General features: G+C 37.0%; 1 protein-coding gene across 1 annotated transcript; it reads left to right on the top strand.

Annotated features, from left to right (window-relative positions):
* The first annotated feature begins 1615 nt into the window (after window positions 1–1615).
* On the top strand, window positions 1616–18589 carry LOC149084717 (poly(A) RNA polymerase, mitochondrial-like). Its single transcript, XM_089235143.1, has 8 exons — window positions 1616–1820; window positions 3964–4152; window positions 4289–4504; window positions 9318–9559; window positions 12079–12299; window positions 13948–14034; window positions 15661–15779; window positions 17882–18589. Exons 1-8 carry the CDS (start codon window positions 1722–1724, stop codon window positions 18587–18589), a joined length of 1881 nt encoding a protein of 626 aa, XP_089091269.1. The 5' UTR covers window positions 1616–1721.
* Window positions 18590–18695: the final 106 nt, after the last annotated feature.

Here is an 18695-nt window from a genome sequence, read left to right as displayed (position 1 = left end):
CCCCTAAGTTTAAAAAAAATTCCAAATTTATCAGGCTTTCCAACTTTATGTAAAAACATTATTCGTAATCCTGTGTGTAAAAATGTTAAATGCAGTAGTGATACATTTTTAACTTTGAAACAGTGCCGTCTTAACGCATGGGACCACCCGGGGGCCTCAAGAGAAGAGGGGCCTCACAAAAATGAGATCCGGTTGAAATTTTCTAGGCTTTACCAGATAGGGCCTCCGAAAAACCACTTGGCCCGGGGGCCCATGATGTTCTTAAGACGGCCCTGCTTTAAAATATAAAGATAAAGCGATTGCGCCCGAAGCCAAACGTCGTATAAGCATGAAAGTCATATAAACGTGGTTCCACTGTATATCGTACCTGCCCATTAGCGGACAAAATTTTTTTGTCCCATGGGTGTCCGTTATCGAGAGGTTCGACTGTAATTTCAGACCTGAATTTTATCATTTTGGTTTGATTTATTTTTAAATGATTTTCATCACTTCGGTCCCGGAAAATTTATTTCATTTATTATTCTAATAAATTAAGGAAATAAAGTTCAGACCTGATGAAATTTGGGAATAAACGGAAAGAAATACTTCCATACAGTTATACAATTTGGAAATTCCAAAAGAATCATCATTACCGTAAGTGCGGTGCCCTCAGAAACGCGGAACCCGTGCAACTGCACCTACTACTTCACCAAACACCAACTCTAGCCAGTATCGCTATATTGCAATTTACTGCCATTAGTGAGATGGGTTGGAAGTGAAGGCGCTGTCTATCGGTGGTCGCCTCGAATTCGTTAGGGAAAATATCTTATCGATATCCTCCCTTGGGTTCGAACCCGGGACCCTGACAACAACCTTCACGATGGCAGACGAGCATCTTACCACCATGCCACTCGGGCACTGCAACCGCACCTGTCGCCGACCCCTAAGGGCGGCTGTGATTCACTACAATTTGCAGTAGTGCTTCATTTCCCGCTATTGGTGATTTTTTCAGTGAATTTAGCACCAGTTGGTAACTTTGCTCCCTTCTGGCATAGTTTTTGGAGATGATCCAAATATTCCGCATTTTTCTCGACAAAATATGGTCAGACAAAAAATCACTTACTGGTCTAGTAAAATATTGGTCATATGTAGGCTGACCATATTTCCTCGAGAGAAATACGGGACATTGGGATTCCAAATACGGGAAAATACGGGACATCGCCAATTATCGCCAAAAATGACGCCAAATCCAAAAAAAGTTGCCAAATATTGTTGAAATTACGGAAAATCAAAATGGTGGGAAATGAACCATTACTGCAAATTGAAGTGAATTAAAATGAATTCCACGAAGAAAAACGTTCACCAAGACGAATGTGGGAGATTAATATTCTCTTTTATAGTTGTAATTATCATAAAATAACTTATGAGTTGAAAAATAATGTGAATCTTTGACTTCAATAAAAAGTAAATATTCAAGTAGGCTTCGTGTAAAATACGGGAAAAACCGGGACACTTTTGCCAAAAAGTCGGGACGACCATAAAAACAGAAAATACCGGGACTGTCCCGGGAAATACGGGACGTATGGTCACCCTAGTCATATGGTCAATCACAAAAGCAGATGATAACATTGAAGTCAAAACCGTTCAAATCAATTTATTTACATCATGGATAACGCAATTTTGCCATTGTTTATCATTTTTTAGTTTCGGCATATTTGGCGAAATAAATTAGCAGCCAAAACATGTTTCACAAGCGACTCGCTGCTTCGTTTTACCGTTCGCTGATAAAGCCAAGGCATAATAATGGCAGGTCTTCGTTTCCTAGAAATGCAGCCACATTGGTACATATATCAATTTGAAAATTTAGTTTATTTTGCTGTGGCATTCCTTTATTTAAGCTGCACTCCTGATTATTATTAAACCGCCAAATATCGCCAAGATTGATTGCCAGTTGCATTAATTCCTTATTTAATTTATACTGTAACTGAAACAAATGTCAATCATGTTATTGGTAATGTCCTGAATGTTAAAAAATAGGTGTCATGTCCAGCCTGACAAATCGCCAAATTTGGCTCTAGTCTAAGTATGAATTGGGTTAAAATGAAGTTTAACTATCCTTATAGACGCCAAATTTGTGCTAAGACCTCGGGTTGCAACCCCAGTGCACCCCGAGGCCCATATCCCCAAGCAGGGCTCCTAGGCTGGGATCTTTTGTGCAGCCCCCCGACCAGACTTTTACGGGCCCCTTTGTGAGGAATTTATTTCGTGAAAAAGCAAAAAAAAATTTGAAAGTCATCCCGGGCCCCAGGGCTATTTCACCAAACACCAACTCTGGCCATATCACTATATTACAATTTACTGCCATTAGTGAGATGGGTTGGAAGTGAAGGCGCTGTCTATCGGTGGTCGCCTCGAGTTCGTTAGGGAAAATATCTTATCTATATCCTCCCTTGGGTTTGAACCGGGACCCTGACAGCAACCTTCACGATGGTAGACGAGCATCTTACCACCATGCCACTCGGGCACGGGCCCCAGGGCTGGAGCCTTGTCAGCCCACTCTTTGTGGGGGCCATGCCCGAGGTATAACCTACGGAAATAAAAAAAGTTTTTTCATTTACCGCTCACCTGGTTTTTTTAGTTCCTCCACGGCAGTTTGATATCCAAGTTAAAAATCGGAATAGTCTTTGCTCCATACACTACACGCATGTAATAATCCACTTGATAAAGCAAAATCTGCATATGCATCAATGGAATTGAATGGACTTGTAGTACACTGGTACTACCAAATTTTTAAAAAATCATGTGAAAATACGAAATTAAAATTTACTGAAAAAATAAATTTCTCTGGGTTTGAAGTTGCTGGACCTCAGCCCAAAATAAGCAGTTAAACGCTGTCAACAATGGGGGGAAAATCTGTGCTGAAACGTGACTGTGAGCAGAAAATACAGCAACATGCAATGAAGGTGAAATGACACAAAATTCAACAATATAACAGTGCAGAAAACATTTCGTCAAATTGCTAACATATGTGCATGTGAATATGCAAATAAGACATAAGAGGGAGCGTAGTAAAATTGCCATAGCTATAGCCATGGATGTGATTCCTTGCACCCTAAGTACAAATAAGAAAAAATGCTACGGCTTTTTTACCGCAATGCAAATATATTGAAATATTTGTGAATCAGTAAAGACTCAATTACATTGGGCGAGTTTACTAGCTACTCGCTTGCGGTTTTACTCGCTGCTACTAAACTTGCTCTGTGTAATAACGTTAGCAAGTAAAATCGCCGCTCGCTTTGCTAGTGCGAGAAAAGTTGAAGGGTGGGCTACTTTTCTCGCTACTATATTTTTGTTATCTCTCGGGTCCAATATGGGCGTGGCTACATTTTTTCCTTTTGCTTTGGCTCGCAACAAAAGAGAAAGACGACAATACGCAAAAAGGAAGGGAAAGAAAAAGAGTTGCTCGCTCATCTAGTGAGAGATTTTACTAGTCCCGTGTAATTGAAATTCGCTGTGCTAGTTGAAACCGGTTCGCTCGCCAGCTACTTTACTTGCCGGAAAATAGCTAGTAAACTCACTAAATGTAATTAAGCCTTAAATGATAGCAGGGCCCAGCTTTGCAAGCTGTTATTATTGTCAACTTGATGCACCTGAACTGCACTTGATCGAATCAGAAAGAAAATGTATTTTTTTTTATAGCACCCCAGTACTAATATTATTTCACTAAGCAGGTTTAAAACCCTAATAGACAAACGAGACAGTAAAATGGTGACATGCTTTGGCGTAGTCGGAAACTTGATGAAGAAGGAATGATATACCTTGTATTGGGAACTCAACTATCTGGAAAGAGGGGACATCTATACTGTGGTTCCCATAATGTTCTGAAGATTGCAATCAGTCTATCATTCATTCATCAATTTTTAAAGTCTCTCTAGTTTTCATTTCCGATTTTAAATTATGTTTCCACTTTTCCTTTCATTTTAGCATAGAAATCGTCATCAGTTGATGAAGAATCTGCAAGTTACCGTCCACAGGTGTTATGGACAATCTACACACCAACAGGAGTCTGTGAAGTTGATGTCCGATGATAGCTTGGGGAGCCATGATGAGTGTGTTATCGCCAAATCTGTACCCCACGCAACTTTGATTTCTGCTCTTCAAGAATGCAATTCGGTAATAGAAGCTCTTATTTCATTATGTAGGCCTATACCTATGTTACTTTTAACGTCTGATGTACTGGCCTACCAGTTCCTGTCCACTTTGCAAACTGGCCTACGTGATCATGATCTCAACCGTTTAATCATTACAGGTTGAAGAACAGATGATGAGGTTGTGTTCCACATTACGCCTGTCACCTGAGGATATTAAAGAACGGTCAGCCATATGCGATATGGTGGCAGATATGATAAGGCCTTTCTTCACAAACTTCAGAATTGTGTTGTTCGGATCATCTGTCAATAGTTTCGGTTTCAAGGGCTGTGATATCGATATGAATTTCGACACTGACGTGAAATATGCTGATAAAGTTAGTACTGAGATGAATTTTGTTAAAAATGTCAATGTTTTTTTTGTTTTCCAACTAGTACTTACCCGGGGACTTGTTTATCAATAGAAAAACGGATCGGAACTATTCCTAGAAAGACGGCAAAGGTCTGTGTGACCCCAGAACTTTTTACAGCAGTCATTTTTACACTCAATATTTTAAAAAGTGCACTATAATATTTTTTGGGACATAATAGAGTCATAATACAATTGATCTATTAATGTATTTTTATTATTGTTAAGTTCCTGAAGCATTCTGCGATAATGACCTCTCTTGATGTGCGTCAGTGTGAAGAGAAATTGGAACCAGAGGGTTTTATTTTCTTCCTGATTGGATTCCCATAGTACATCTCTTCTAGGTTTTGAATAGGATCAACTTTTGCTTTATTTTTTCGCATTTGCAAACACCTGACGATGATCTTTCCAAAGAATCAGGCTGCTCGATTTTGATTTTAAAGAAAATTCACACATAATTCCAGTTATGTGAAATCGGCCCAGCATCTACCAACCCACATGGGTGAAGGGCTTACATCCTGGAAGGAACGGAGCCCGGGGTTGTGTCTGGTTCGACAGTTATGTGACATCAGTATCTGTAAGCAATTATTTTTCTTGTGGAACATTTTTGGTGTCGCTCGCGTTTCCTCATCTATAGTAGTTTCTTCGCAACCCTTTCATCTGCATAATTAAATGTTTTTTGAAAGTTCGTAACTCAAAATTTCTCTTGAAGAAACTCTTTGTGCCCAAAAAGTTTGACCCTGTGTATGCCCTAACAGGCACAACCCGTTAGCCTGGTGATCAAACCCATGGTCCGCGGAATTCTAGAGATAAATGATGAGTTATACTTCCAAAATTATCTTAAGAAGTCCCGAGATATTGGGTCTGGGCATCTCATTTTGATCATTTTCGTCGCACCACGGTCATTTTTCTGCACACGAGGGCTAATTAGACCGGGACCTACAATTTATTGCCAATTCCGAACGGCAGGCTTGTTTTTTATAACTGGGCATCTCATCAAAAATGTTTCTGGGATTTTTAAGTTTAAATGCCTGTATAGTTATATACAGGTCTATAAATGTATCAGTAGTCATAAGCCGATACAGGCAGCAGGTGGGGGGAGGGCATGAATCACAAAGGGTGCTTTTTTTCAAACTGAGCACAACTCAGGTCTATCGCCATGAGCAGTTTGATACCAAGTAAGCTAGCTGTGTTGGAAGTGTGAATACCTGACAGTCTGAGCTGAGTGCGAATCTAGTCTGGTTTTTTTTAGTACTGCCATCTATATTTCAGAAGTGAAGTGCGATGATTGAATTACTTTTGTACTGTTTGTAGGTCTGTTGCTCTCTCTGGCGAGACTTTTGTGGGGGAGATCGGCTCGCATTTGTGCCTCGAAGTTGAGAACTACAGGAAACCAACTTTAGCCAACCACTAATGTGGCGCTGGTGAGGTCTTCGCAACCCGATAGACAGAATAGCATTGAGATCTTGGATACTTATCAAAATAAATTGATGTTTGGGTGTAGGTCTAGGGATAATTTCATTGGTGGATTCAATGTGTGGTTTGCGTTCATCATTTCTAATAGCATTTCATTTTGCATCAGCTGAAGCACCCTTGGAGGTATAATTCTGATTCACACATATATCATCAATGTTATTGCTTATTCAGAGCTGCCAACGTTCCGAATTTAACCTGGCAATGCTGGGTTTCATGATGTTCTCAGGGCTTCCAGATTTTGAATTCACGTTGCCGGTTTCATAAATTACAGTAAAACTTTGATTAACCATCAGTTTCTGTTACCCGTCATAGTCTAAAAAAATAGGAAGAAAAGTGCCCAGATTTTAAGGTCCAAAAATATCGGATCACTGCTATGGTAAATGCCACTGGCAATCATAGACTACCCCTGCTTGTAATTGGCAAATCCAGAAAACCCTGTGATTTCAAAAACTTAAATTTGAATGCATTGCCTGTGAACTGTTATGCCCAAAAAAATTTTTATTTTATTTTCATTTTCTTCCCAAGCCCACAGTGAAATCACGTTACTGTACATGTGCATTAAGAGATTTCCATTATCTTTCTGTTCGGTTATCCATCACTGCCCTGGTCCGGACGGTGATGGTTAATCGAAGTTTCGCTGTATTGCCTTCAACTTAAAAATAAAAACTTGGAAAAAAAAGAAGAAAAGAAATATCGAGTTTGCAGTTATTTTTTTTTAGAAAGTGACCCCCTTTCCCCCATTACACGACAATCTCTTGCGATATCACAACTTCGAGACTCCAGGGGGTCAAAGCCATCCAAATCCATGAATGTAAACAAGCATGGTGGGCCGGTTGACATTGAAAGTGTTTGTTTTTTTACATGCATGTTTATTTGTAAAATGGCGGATAAAGATTCGATCACCATATTTTCTCTATGTATCACTATGCTGGCCATATTTTATTTAGGAAATTACAAAAAATCGAGAAATAGGGGAAAGTTGTGGGCAGTTCTTATGGCTGAAAATTGATTGTCGAATGTTGGTAAATTCAAAGCTTCTACGAATCTCAGTCAACTATAATGATTTTATGGGGGAAAAACATTTAGCATAACGAAAATGTTCAGTAAATTATCGGAAATTCATTATTGAAATAATTGGGCATTTCTTCAGAATGGTGATTGGACACCAAATGATAATGAAAAATATGACTGTATTTCATAAATTTTAGATTATATAGTCAGTGGCTATTAGTCATAAGGTGACCATTACCACTAATAAACCACACATGCATCCCGTCTACATTCCTCTGCAGAACTTCTAACGAATTGGTACATGTAGGAATATGTGTGTGCATGTGTGAACCTAATGTAAAGTTTGTTTCTGTGTAATGCTTGTTATTAGTAGCACTGCCATCTATTATCGGTCACCTTATGCATTACTTCTTATTCTGATTCTTATTATTGCCCATAAAAAATTGTAAACGTTCAGAGGTACGTTTGCTGGATTTTTGTAAGAAAGTTACAGGATTGTTTTCTTCTGAAGGTTGGCAGTTTACTTCACGAAAGTTTTCTGTGGGTTAGTTTCATTTTCCTCTGAATTTTCATCGTCACCACCACTGCCTTCTGGGCTTCTCTCACACAATCTTTGTCAACTTCTGAACATTCCTTCTTTTATGAATCTGTGTCTTGTTGCCATTTCTACAGCAACCACAATCTCGTGGATATTTCTACTTTGCAGAACAAACAAGTTGTTGGACAAAATGACGAAAATATTTTTGACAACAAAAGCCAAGACACTTGCTGATCAACATCTGCGGATACGAATGAAGGTAGAGAAAGTCTCACGATTGGGGATTATACTGTATTGGATATATGGACTATCAGAAGAGTTTAGACCTTATAAAATCAACTGTGACAATGTTGGCAGTATTATATGACAAATGCATTCCAAAATATATGGGAGGGTCAGTGTGACCCCCTTCCGTCTTTCTAGGTACATCGGTTCATATCGCCCTTGCAACAAGCTCTCACTAACTTGTTACAAAATGGGTCGAACTATTAATTAACATTTAAAATTCACTTTAACCACTTAATTTTAATAGAAGCCTTTTACAATATTTTTTTTTGTATTTTTGATGCCGGACTGTCTTGGAAATAAGGCCTTCCATTTAGAAATGAGCAAATTCTTAGTTAATAGGTGAGGCACCTATGTGCAGGTTATTTTGAACACCTTATGTAGGTTCTCAGAATTGACCCTGCCCCATCAGGTAGTGGTATCTGAGAAGGCATGTCAGGCAGATTTGCTCATAAAATTGTATGCATTGGGATAGCAGCAAGATGTCATTAAGAAATTCTGGAATGGGACCCAAAGGAGGGAGGTGTGATGTTTTGGAATCCAGAGCGAGGGAAGAGGGAACGAAGGGTTGGTTTTAAGTGGACCGAGAGGGACAAGAAAGGACGGGAGTGAGCGGTAACTGGGTTTTGGAGGGGAGTGGTGGTTTTTGGAGGACTGGACTTGTGGAGACCTTAAGATGGCCGAGGTAAAGGGGTAAGTCTTGCATTATTGCCCTCACTCACTCACAGATTAATACCATCAACGTGCATGTATTAGTTTTTTATGTATGTATTTTTTAATATATAGGTTCTCGTATATATATTCGTTATAATATATTCGTTACCCATGTAAATATCTGTTAACTTAAGCTGAGTAATTTATGATTAATCAATTGATATTCATGTGTATATATGATCAGGAGCCAGTTCCAGATGCTGAGAGCAGCTCTGGGACGCCGTTGTTAAGAAAGATTATGAGGAAAAGCTTTGGTGTACGATAAGAACAGGATAATATCAGAAAAAGGCATGGACTTTTTAAGCTTTAGGTTCATTCTTACTTGAGATATGGGAGCAGAAAGAGTGGGCAAGGTCACACAGACTTCCATCCGTCCTTCTAGTGTCAAGTGTGCCAAATGAACTGTGGACCCTGTGTGGCTATTGACTGTCATGTGAGTAGCCAGGGGAGTATATTTTTCTGATTGCACAGAATTTTTTTTTTTGCCCTATATCGCAAATTTACAAAAAGCCATTCAACCGGGTGCCATGCTCATCGTCTATTCCCAATATAGCACTTCAAGGGTTAATAAGTTTTGATTTTACTGCCATATCGAGACATTTCCCTTGATCGTGAAGATTTACCTTATAAAATAGATTTGTATTGTGACGATACATTAAGCAGTATTTGTTCTGCATAATTTTCCAATCAGGTTTCATTTGTTTATCTAATTGTTCCATTTTTAACTGTTGGTTTTATTTTTCTTCTACGCATCTAGATGGCGGTAGCTACAGATGACAGTTATATTCCTAGCATTCAAGACATACTTCGTGGGAATTTCAGTCCCGAATACATGAGCAAATTATCATCTAAAGACCAACTCATCTTCATGCACACGGTTTTTCTTGATTACTACAAAGAATCAACTACCGCTCCGCTATTTATAAGTGCTTATGTACCAATCATAAGGTTTCTGCACGACAGATATGAACTAAAGTGTGATCTTTCTGCCAGTAACTGGTGAGTATTCCCTTTTGACTATTGTCACTTGTTGGACATGCTTTGTGATTCTAGGTGGTAAATTTCAATCTCTGTAATGGAGATGCAAGTCATCGAATGACATGTTTTGGATTGGTTGGAAAGTAGTTTGTCGATTATGAAGATGGAAATGTGTAGGGGGTCAACAAGGTCCAAAAACTTGGTGACCAATGTGCTAGCATTAGAAAAACATGATTTCTTATGCAAATTGTTGGGACACAAGCATGATGATATGAGGAAATGGTATTTGACGATGAGATATTTGCAGAAACTGCGCAAAAGAGTGAACCTTGTGGTGCATGCTTTACATCTTTGATGAAATTAATCATGTACATGTTGTAAGATATGGAACATCTTGCACACAACTACAACACTGATTCTGATTCCTCGTGAATTTCAGTGTAGGAATCTCATAAATGCTGTTCATAAGTTCAACAAAGAATTAGTGATACACAAGTTTTTAACCTTAATAGGAAAGCACCGTGCACCATCCAAAAGGGGGAGGGATTACCCATCTTAAGAGCCAAGTAATATGGGAAACGTTAGTCCGTCCCAGAAGATATTGGATGCAATGACTATTCAACAAACCTACACAATAAGTACTCATAAGTGCTCAGTAATACTTGAAGTACTTGTAACATGAACTGAAACACGTCAGCACAGTAGCGAATGTAATTATTTATTTACTTACAGTAAGAACGTGAAACACATCTGCATGGATGGCATGTGTTAAAGAACATCAATAGCTGAAGATATCTGACCCAAAATGAAAGAAAAGCTTTTTCCTTTTTTTATTGTTCATCAGCCAGCACCCATGCTGCCATCAGACTCTGCAGTACTCCCCCCACCAGTGACTTCAGTCGTGATTGATATCAATCGGGGAATCAAGCTTTCCTCCCACTAAACTCATAGTGGGATGAAAGCTTGTAGTGTGTAGTCATCGTCACTGGTTGAGGGTTTTCTGGTACCAGCACATTTTATTGCAGCAAAAATGCTGGATTTAGTTGATCTATGGACATAGTTTTATATATACCTTTTATTAGGACGACAAAGTATTTGGGTGTCCCCTGCAACAAGCCATCATAGGTGCACTGGAGCAGAGGCTTCACGGCACCTATAAACACATGAGCCTATGTCTGTAGTACAGGATGAATCAAGATCTTCAGTTTTTCGTGGTATACATTACGAGGAGTCCTTCATGTTAGAGGGCTCCATAAGGAATATTAACATGGGTATCTGTCTGGTATTTCAAGTTTTTTTTGTTTTTTTTTTGTGGTTAGCAGTAGGAACAGGCGCAATATTATGCATTGTGTTCATTAGTTGTGCTGTTAATGTTAGTGGATCTGCTGGTGGCTCGATACCTGAAACCAAGAACTCCACAGGCAACCGGAGTGTGATACAGTAGAGCAATTCTGCGCATGTGGTCTTGAGTTTGGGTCAATTGAATGGAGGCCAAGAAGAACCATTGGCAGGTGTGACTTGGCACTTCATAGCTGTCTCTAGTGGCTGATGGAAGTTTTTGACTATTGAGGATGAAATGTTGTTTGTAGTTTTTGTATCTTAACACAATGACTTTTAAGAATAAGTTTGGTGATTGTAGGCAGTCGCTTCGATCTAGATAGATGTCCAGAACATAATTTTATTCGAAGGCTCCATGGACCACCATTGGTGTGGGTGGAGACTGCTCAAGTTGCCTGAAACTCTTAGAAACTCATAGACATACTTGAAAACAGTGCCATACTGGATTTTTGATGATTAGAATCTGTTTTCGAACACTTGTTCTATCTAAGATTTAGAAATAATTACTAATGTATTTTTAGGCAAAAGAAAGAACATGAGAAATCAACACAAATGCCCAGCGTCCTTTTATAGGGCAGCAAATATATATTCCTTGTTTTCCACCACATAATAATTGGAATTTATAATAAATTTGATTCAGCAATACTTTTTGATAAATAAAATAATAGAATATGCCATAATTAAAAAAGTTCATGGCAATTTGCGGTCTCAGGAGCCAAAAATCCAGAGTGTTTACCAAACACTGAAAAATGTCCGAGTTCTCTGTCCAACACACAGGCTATAAAAATTCATACAAGTGGTCGAAAACAGAATGGAGACAGTGTAAGGAATATTGAGACAAAAATGCAAGAAAAAAACAACAATCATACACGTTTTCTAAATAAATATGGTCGTAAAAATCTTGCTGTCCTATGTGTAGGATACTGGCATTAACGGGTTAACAGAAAACGAAAACTGTACAGCTTCTATACATTCTATGAAGTCTGCAGATAGTGAATACGTAATTGTAAACATCCGATCAGATCCTTAAACAGGGATTTTGTCATCTCTTAAGTCTCATTGATATTCAATATACTATTCTCTAAATATGTTTCGATTCAAACATTTGGTATTGATCTCAGCTATTATTATTATTATATACTTGTACCACTGCTTTATGAGAGTATAGCCATCCTCAATCATAATTTTTCTTTCTCACACAGGAGTGCCCTAGTTAATTCCAAGCTTTTGTATGCATTCAACGAGTTGGATGAGAGGGTGGCTCCTCTCGTGATGGCCATTCGATACTGGGGAAAACATAGTGGCCTCATAGGTGGGGGACTGATGTTCAACACTTATTGCATCACTCTCATTATGATATATTTCTTGCAGACACGTTCACCTCCTGTACTTCCTACGGTTGATTATCTTCTTTCTCAAGCAGGTGCGTTGAGATTCTTTATGTTTTAATTTTTTAAGTTCTTGTAACTTTGACTTGGGTCATTCACCAAAAATTCACATATTAGTATACATAATGTCTTCACATCGCCAGGGCTGCAACCACGCCAGGGCAATGAGTGAGCTAATTGCATGTAGAAACATTAATGCTTGGGCATCAGCTTATTTTTGCTGGACCAATGATACAGTGCTACTTGTGATGAGCATGAAATTACTGTACTTATATGAATCTGTTGATTTATTTTCGTGGACTTGAAGTTTGTGGTTTTTGGCTTAACTAATTGAGAAAATTTCTATAGGTGCTTGCCTCTCTTCTAAGGGGCGAAACCATTTTTGAGGGGAGGGGGAATTCTCCAAAACAATCTTTCTTTACAACTTTTATCTTTTGTTATTCTAGTGGACGCAGGGTGTCACTGTGCAGTCATCATATATGCAGTTCTGTGACCATCGTGTCGGCCTCTCATCACTAGGGTCCAGGTTCGAACCCCCATTGACTGCACATTGTTTTGTCAGCTGAAGTGGGTTTACCAACTCTGAGGAGCAAATGCGAGCCGGTATCTCATTTGGAAAAGTCTTTCTGAGGAAAGACTTTTCCAAATGAGATGAGGAAAGACTTTTTTGGAAAAGTCTTTTAGAGCTGGCAGACCCTTAACACTATACTTACAGAACATGAACATTCAGCCATTTATACTTCAAAATATGGAAGAGAGATGACAGTACCAGTATAACAAGAAATAATCATAACACCAATAATGTAAACACATCAAGGCCATGTACACACAAAAACTATGTTATAGTGAATGTGATAAATCCAGGTATCTACATAATAACCAGCTATTATGCCTAATCACTGGGCATTTTGGTGATTTTGATAAATTTCTTTAAATGTATCACTTTTACTAGCGATTATGCATAGTACCCAATTGTTGGTGAATTTGATAAATTCCTCTAAATTAATCACTTACTGGTGATTGTGCATAATACCCAAGCATCTCATCATTGGTAAACATGATAAATTGTACTATATGGTATATATACTATAAATGATAATTAATACATGTATCATTATATTGGGGTACAATCGTAAAATTTGTTATCATTATATCGGGGTCTGACTATATTCATCACACATACTAGGCTCATTTTGAATACTTTTCATTTTTATCAAGTTCACCAATTGCACTTGGGTATTATGCATAATCATGGATATAGGTGATTTCAAGTATTTGTCAAATTTATCAATAACGCTTGGGTACTATGCATAGTCACCAGTAAAAGTGATAAGTTCATCAAACCAAGGCGATTGGTGAGGTATGTGTAATAACCGATTTATCACATCTACCATAACATATACATATTCCTACATGTACCAATTCATTAGAAGTTGTAAGAATGTATACGAGGTGCATCTGCACAATTGAGTAGAAGTAGATATAGTGACATGAATTTGGAAAGGTTAGTGTTTTGGCATGGAATTTCAATTCAATCATCACACATAGAAAATTTTTGATGCCAGCGATTTCACACCCTGTTTTCGAAATACATAATTTGTGTACTTTTGTTTAAAACTAAGCATATTTGGCATAAAATTGTTACTTCGCTATAACCGAGGAATATCCTTTGTAATGTTTCAGAAAGTTTGAAATCAAATTCAATTTTGGACGAAGATACCATTGCCCAAGTACGAAAAATACCACGATCGAAGAACACTCAAACAGTGGGTCAGTAGGGTAATTTTTTTCCTTAAAGTTATAGTGTATTCTTAAGTGTTGCTTGTATATTACTCATAGTTTACTGAAATTATATGAGGGATTACCACACACAGGTTGTAAATATTCATGTTAAACTGGTCTTAAAAATTATCTGTACTTTTCATATTTTTTCCCAATGTTCACAGTGAATCCAAGGACTCCTCGCGGGTCCTTAGAGAGATTTCAAGGAGCAGCTTGGATGAGAAAACTTATTGTTTTTGCGTTATGTTGACTGTGTAAGAGGAATGTTATTTTGTAAAGGAGTCTGTGTACTTCATCTTATTGGCACAAAAGGTTAAGAACCCCTGATAAAAAAAACAACTAAACATGGTTTAAAATTTTCATGCACATTTACCTTTGACACTGATGTCAACGAGCATGATCTCTGGCTTTATCCCGAGCATAATAACACACATTTCTTTCACATGGAATAACAGATTTTTATGCACAAGGAAATCGATTTGATGCTTCTTTTATTTTTTCTCGCATCCTTGCTATGATGACTACATCTATTATGCATGTTCAGGAAATATATGAATCTCTCTCTCTCTCAAGGAAATAAAAAAGAAGTGACGCGTGATTAGTCTGTAAACAACTTGCATATTTTAGAATCGGTCATTAATGTTAAGGCTGTGATGAGAATCAAGCATAACTTTTTCAGGGACCCCCAACTAAATCAGCTGTTTTAACAAAGCCCTAGATTAAAATCCTACCAATTATATTAATGTCCTGACAGTATTCAGACGAGGCAGCAGGTGTTTGGTTTAAAAAAGAAGAAAGTGGAACTTGAATAACTTGAACCCCTTTCGAGTAGAGTTGAGCAGGAGGTGGGCACATAAAATATATCTGACTGTATGCGGAGCGAGAGAGATCGTAAATACTAGAGTTGTGTAGTACTAAGGCCTTATTGACAAAAACCATGCACAAAGTTTCCCCTAAGCTTAGCTGTTCTCAACATATCATGCTTCAAGTACTCCTCTCGAAATATGTAGAAGGGAATATCAATGTGGTGAATAGTTTTTAAGTTAACTAGTTTAAAAATTATGTGTACTTTTTCCAATGTTCACATCAAGGGTTCTTTACCAGCAGTTCATGGAGAGCTTTCAGTGGAGCACAAGTTTGGATAAGAAAACAATTACACATTATTTTACGTTACTATATACTGAATAATATTTTGTAAATTATTTTGGTCCTTAACATTCATTTTATTGGCATGGGGAGGTCTGCAGACTTCATGTTATTGGTGTAACAGGTCTGTGGAACATTAAACCTTTAGAACCCCTGGTTTAGACAAAATGGTAATTGTTTTTTCAGTATTTTTTCTATGTGCAGATTACATATATCAGCATAACAGAAGCCTCTCATTTGCATATTATGTGCATTTCATTTGAATTGGTGCTAAAAACTGCATTAGAACCAAGATAAAGATGTTAATCATATTGCACTTTCAATGTATCACTTTTTCCGTTGACTATCAACATTGTTGATATGAACTAAGAGTATCTGTAAGCTCTTTCAATGCCTTGTTACCATTTGATACTTGAATGGTTTTGAATTTTACACTTCGATAACACTTTTTTTTTTCTCCTTTCACAGAGGAGCTATTCCGAGAATTCTTCTTCTTCTACTTATATTTTGATTTCTCTCAAGTTATATGTACAAAAACCGCCACAACTGTGCCTAGAGACAATTTTGCTGGTGATAAAAGGTTCAGGGTAGGTTGTACAAGATGTTCTTAAAATCAGTTTTATAATTATAAAGCAAGTACATACATATCTTAATCATTTCGTTTTATGAGCAGGTGATGTTTTATGTCTTCAACTCACAAATTTTATGGTCAAGAAAACTGTAAAATAGGGGAAGGAAGTCTATTTCAAGCACTTTCTTTCCCTGGGGAGAAAGTGAAGTTGTTGCAGAGGATGTGACTGTATAGACAGATTCTTATACTTGGAATGTACTACAAGCTTTGAGAAAGTAGGCAATACAATACCTTTAGGAATAATTGTCAGCGGGGAAACAAGATATTTTCTCCTTCACATGCTAGAAGCACAAATGTGCAATGTCTTTGTGGGTAGAATGTGGGAAATGGCATTTGAATTTTTATTCTACCTATAGAAGCTATTTTCCTAAAATGTGTTTTGTAACACCTGTTTCAATAGGGTTCACGTTTCAAGCAATATTTAGATAAAATCAGGTATCCAACCAGCTGATAAAAAAGGGAAAATTTGCACATTCTGGCATGAGGGCCAATATGTTTCTTTCATAAAGTAATAATTAAAAACATTTTTTCACAACTTTAATTTTTCCCCTCCATGTTTTTTTTTTTTACTATAAATATTATATATTTTTTTCATAGCTTGTAATGAACGCTTGTGTTCATTCAAGGTAGTGGTTTCTTTCAGAAAGTTTCTGGTACAGCAGCAATATTTTATAAAGATATTACTCCAGAATATTTAAATTGAATAAATTAATTGGTGCATAGTCATTAATGTCAGTTGCATGCATGATTATGCACCTTTTGATTCCTTTTTTATCAAGTATAAATTTCAATACTCTTGAACGTGTGCTTAGATGCCATTGGTATGCTGAATGGGATTGTTATTCATTCATTATGCTACAAGATTTTTTAAAGGCAAGCTAATTAAAGCTCAATATTGTATGTAAGTCAAAGAGCGAGAATTATAAGTGTTATAAAAACTATTTAACATCCCTAGTAAGTTAACATTTCGGACTCATAATTTAAAAAAATTAAATATTGAATTTAAATTTAAAAAATCTGATTTGAACCAAAAAATTGATTTGATTTTTTGTATCAACCCTGCTGTCACAATGGAAAAGAACATGTATTGAAATAAGTTTGACAAAAGTTGCCTTCCTGAGTTGCTACAACAGCAAAAATTTTCGATATCTTACATATATAGCAGAAATTAATTTATTGTCGCACACAATATAGGGAAATGAAAAATTATGTAAAGTTTGTAGTCTACGCAATATTAGTCTTTAAAAGTGGAGAAATAAAACCCAACAGGAACAACTTTCAAAGAAATACAATCTATACAAAATTTGAGTGCATGTTCATAACAGTAAATAACAGTTATGTATCTTCTTAGAATGGAAGTGATCACATGAGAATAGCTTCCTTTGTCGATCAAGATTTTATTTTTTGCTTTAAACTGCGTTCTAAAAATTTATACTATTATAAAAGAACTTTCACAATCTTCAAAGGTTTCTAAAATCTTCATTACAAAAACTTAGATGAACCAACTGAAACCTCTCACCACGATCAAGAGAATATTCTTGAACTGAAAGTTGTCATCAGGAGGTGGTTGTGCGAAAAATTGTTTTGTCTTAAATGTTTCAGGCAATAAAAACTGAATTATATTTCACAGTATAAACACAAAAAAACACTAATTAAGAGAAAGATCATCCTTGATCATTCTCCAGTTTTTATGTGCAGGAGAATGCTATCGTTCTCCGAGAATATTCTCACCTCGCATCTCTACCTCTTCTGAAGTAAAAATGGAAAAAGTTATTCAAGCTGATTTTTTTTTTTTAGTGTAATGACACAGGTAACTGTTTTTTTACTGTTTACTTTATTTTGATTGGTTCACTTTTCCTCGTAGAAGCCAAGTACAATTTCAATATTAGCTATCTCATTGTCAGGTGTTGACTTTTGTCTGATAAAGGGACAGGTTTGATATAATAAAAACTGTCAACATAATGCAATTTCATAATGTTACTTATATAAATGTGTGTTATCTAGAGATTAAATGCTACATTTAAAAAATGATGGCTAACTATCAATTTTTCCCTCTAGTTGAACACGATATGCGTTCAGGATCCAATCAAACTGACTCACAATGTGTCTAATTTGGTAGATTACAGAAACTGCAGGAAATTCGCCAAAGAAATGCTATACGCATCAAAACTCTTTCAAGATAAGACTGTCTGGACTCCAAAATCTTCACCCTGGGGTCTTGTTGCTTTGTTCGACAAGCCATTCAACTTGAACTCTATGATCGAAGATAAGGATTCGTGGACATTCAATATACCAGTCAAATCAGCTAGTCATGCAACTTCAGAAAAGTTTCTCAGCGCTGCAGAAACCGTGGTCAAGGTTTTGGAACAGGGCCTTCTGTTCAAATGTAAAGTTATTCGCTTGGAGGACAGGCCTGGAGATGCACAACCGAGTGAAAAATATGGCAAGTTCCTGTTGAGAGCATTGTGCTTAGGAGAATATAATACATGGTTAGGGAGGAACAGTGTAGATCTCAAAGATCTTCCATTGGATTCTGTCGATGACCTTTTAGCAATCGAACGTTTCGTGTCTATGAAACTCGCAAAAAGAACAAAGGAGGAGAAAAAAACAGTTTTCAGGTTTGTTTGTAGCTTTTATGCTTCAGAAATTGGAAACGAGCCTTATTTATTTGTTAGTTTGTCGTCTGATAACACACAAAACTTAAACCCAATTTTAGGCATATTTTTAAAAGAGTATTTATTAGAAACTGTGATGAAGTTACTTTGATTTTTTTCCCACAATGAATCAATTGTTCGTTGTTTGCATTCGTGTACATATGTTTGTTCACATAAAAAGAAATTCAAATATTTGTTCCATCACATCATTTCTTGTT

This window comes from Pholcus phalangioides, unplaced genomic scaffold, assembly GCF_987345545.1.
Source record: "Pholcus phalangioides strain wild (caught in Gottingen) unplaced genomic scaffold, Ppha-v1.0 ptg000008l_1, whole genome shotgun sequence".
Taxonomy (NCBI): Eukaryota; Metazoa; Arthropoda; class Arachnida; order Araneae; family Pholcidae; genus Pholcus; species Pholcus phalangioides.
The sequence above is the reverse complement of the archived record's forward strand: the minus strand, read 5'-3'. Positions and strand labels throughout refer to the sequence as shown.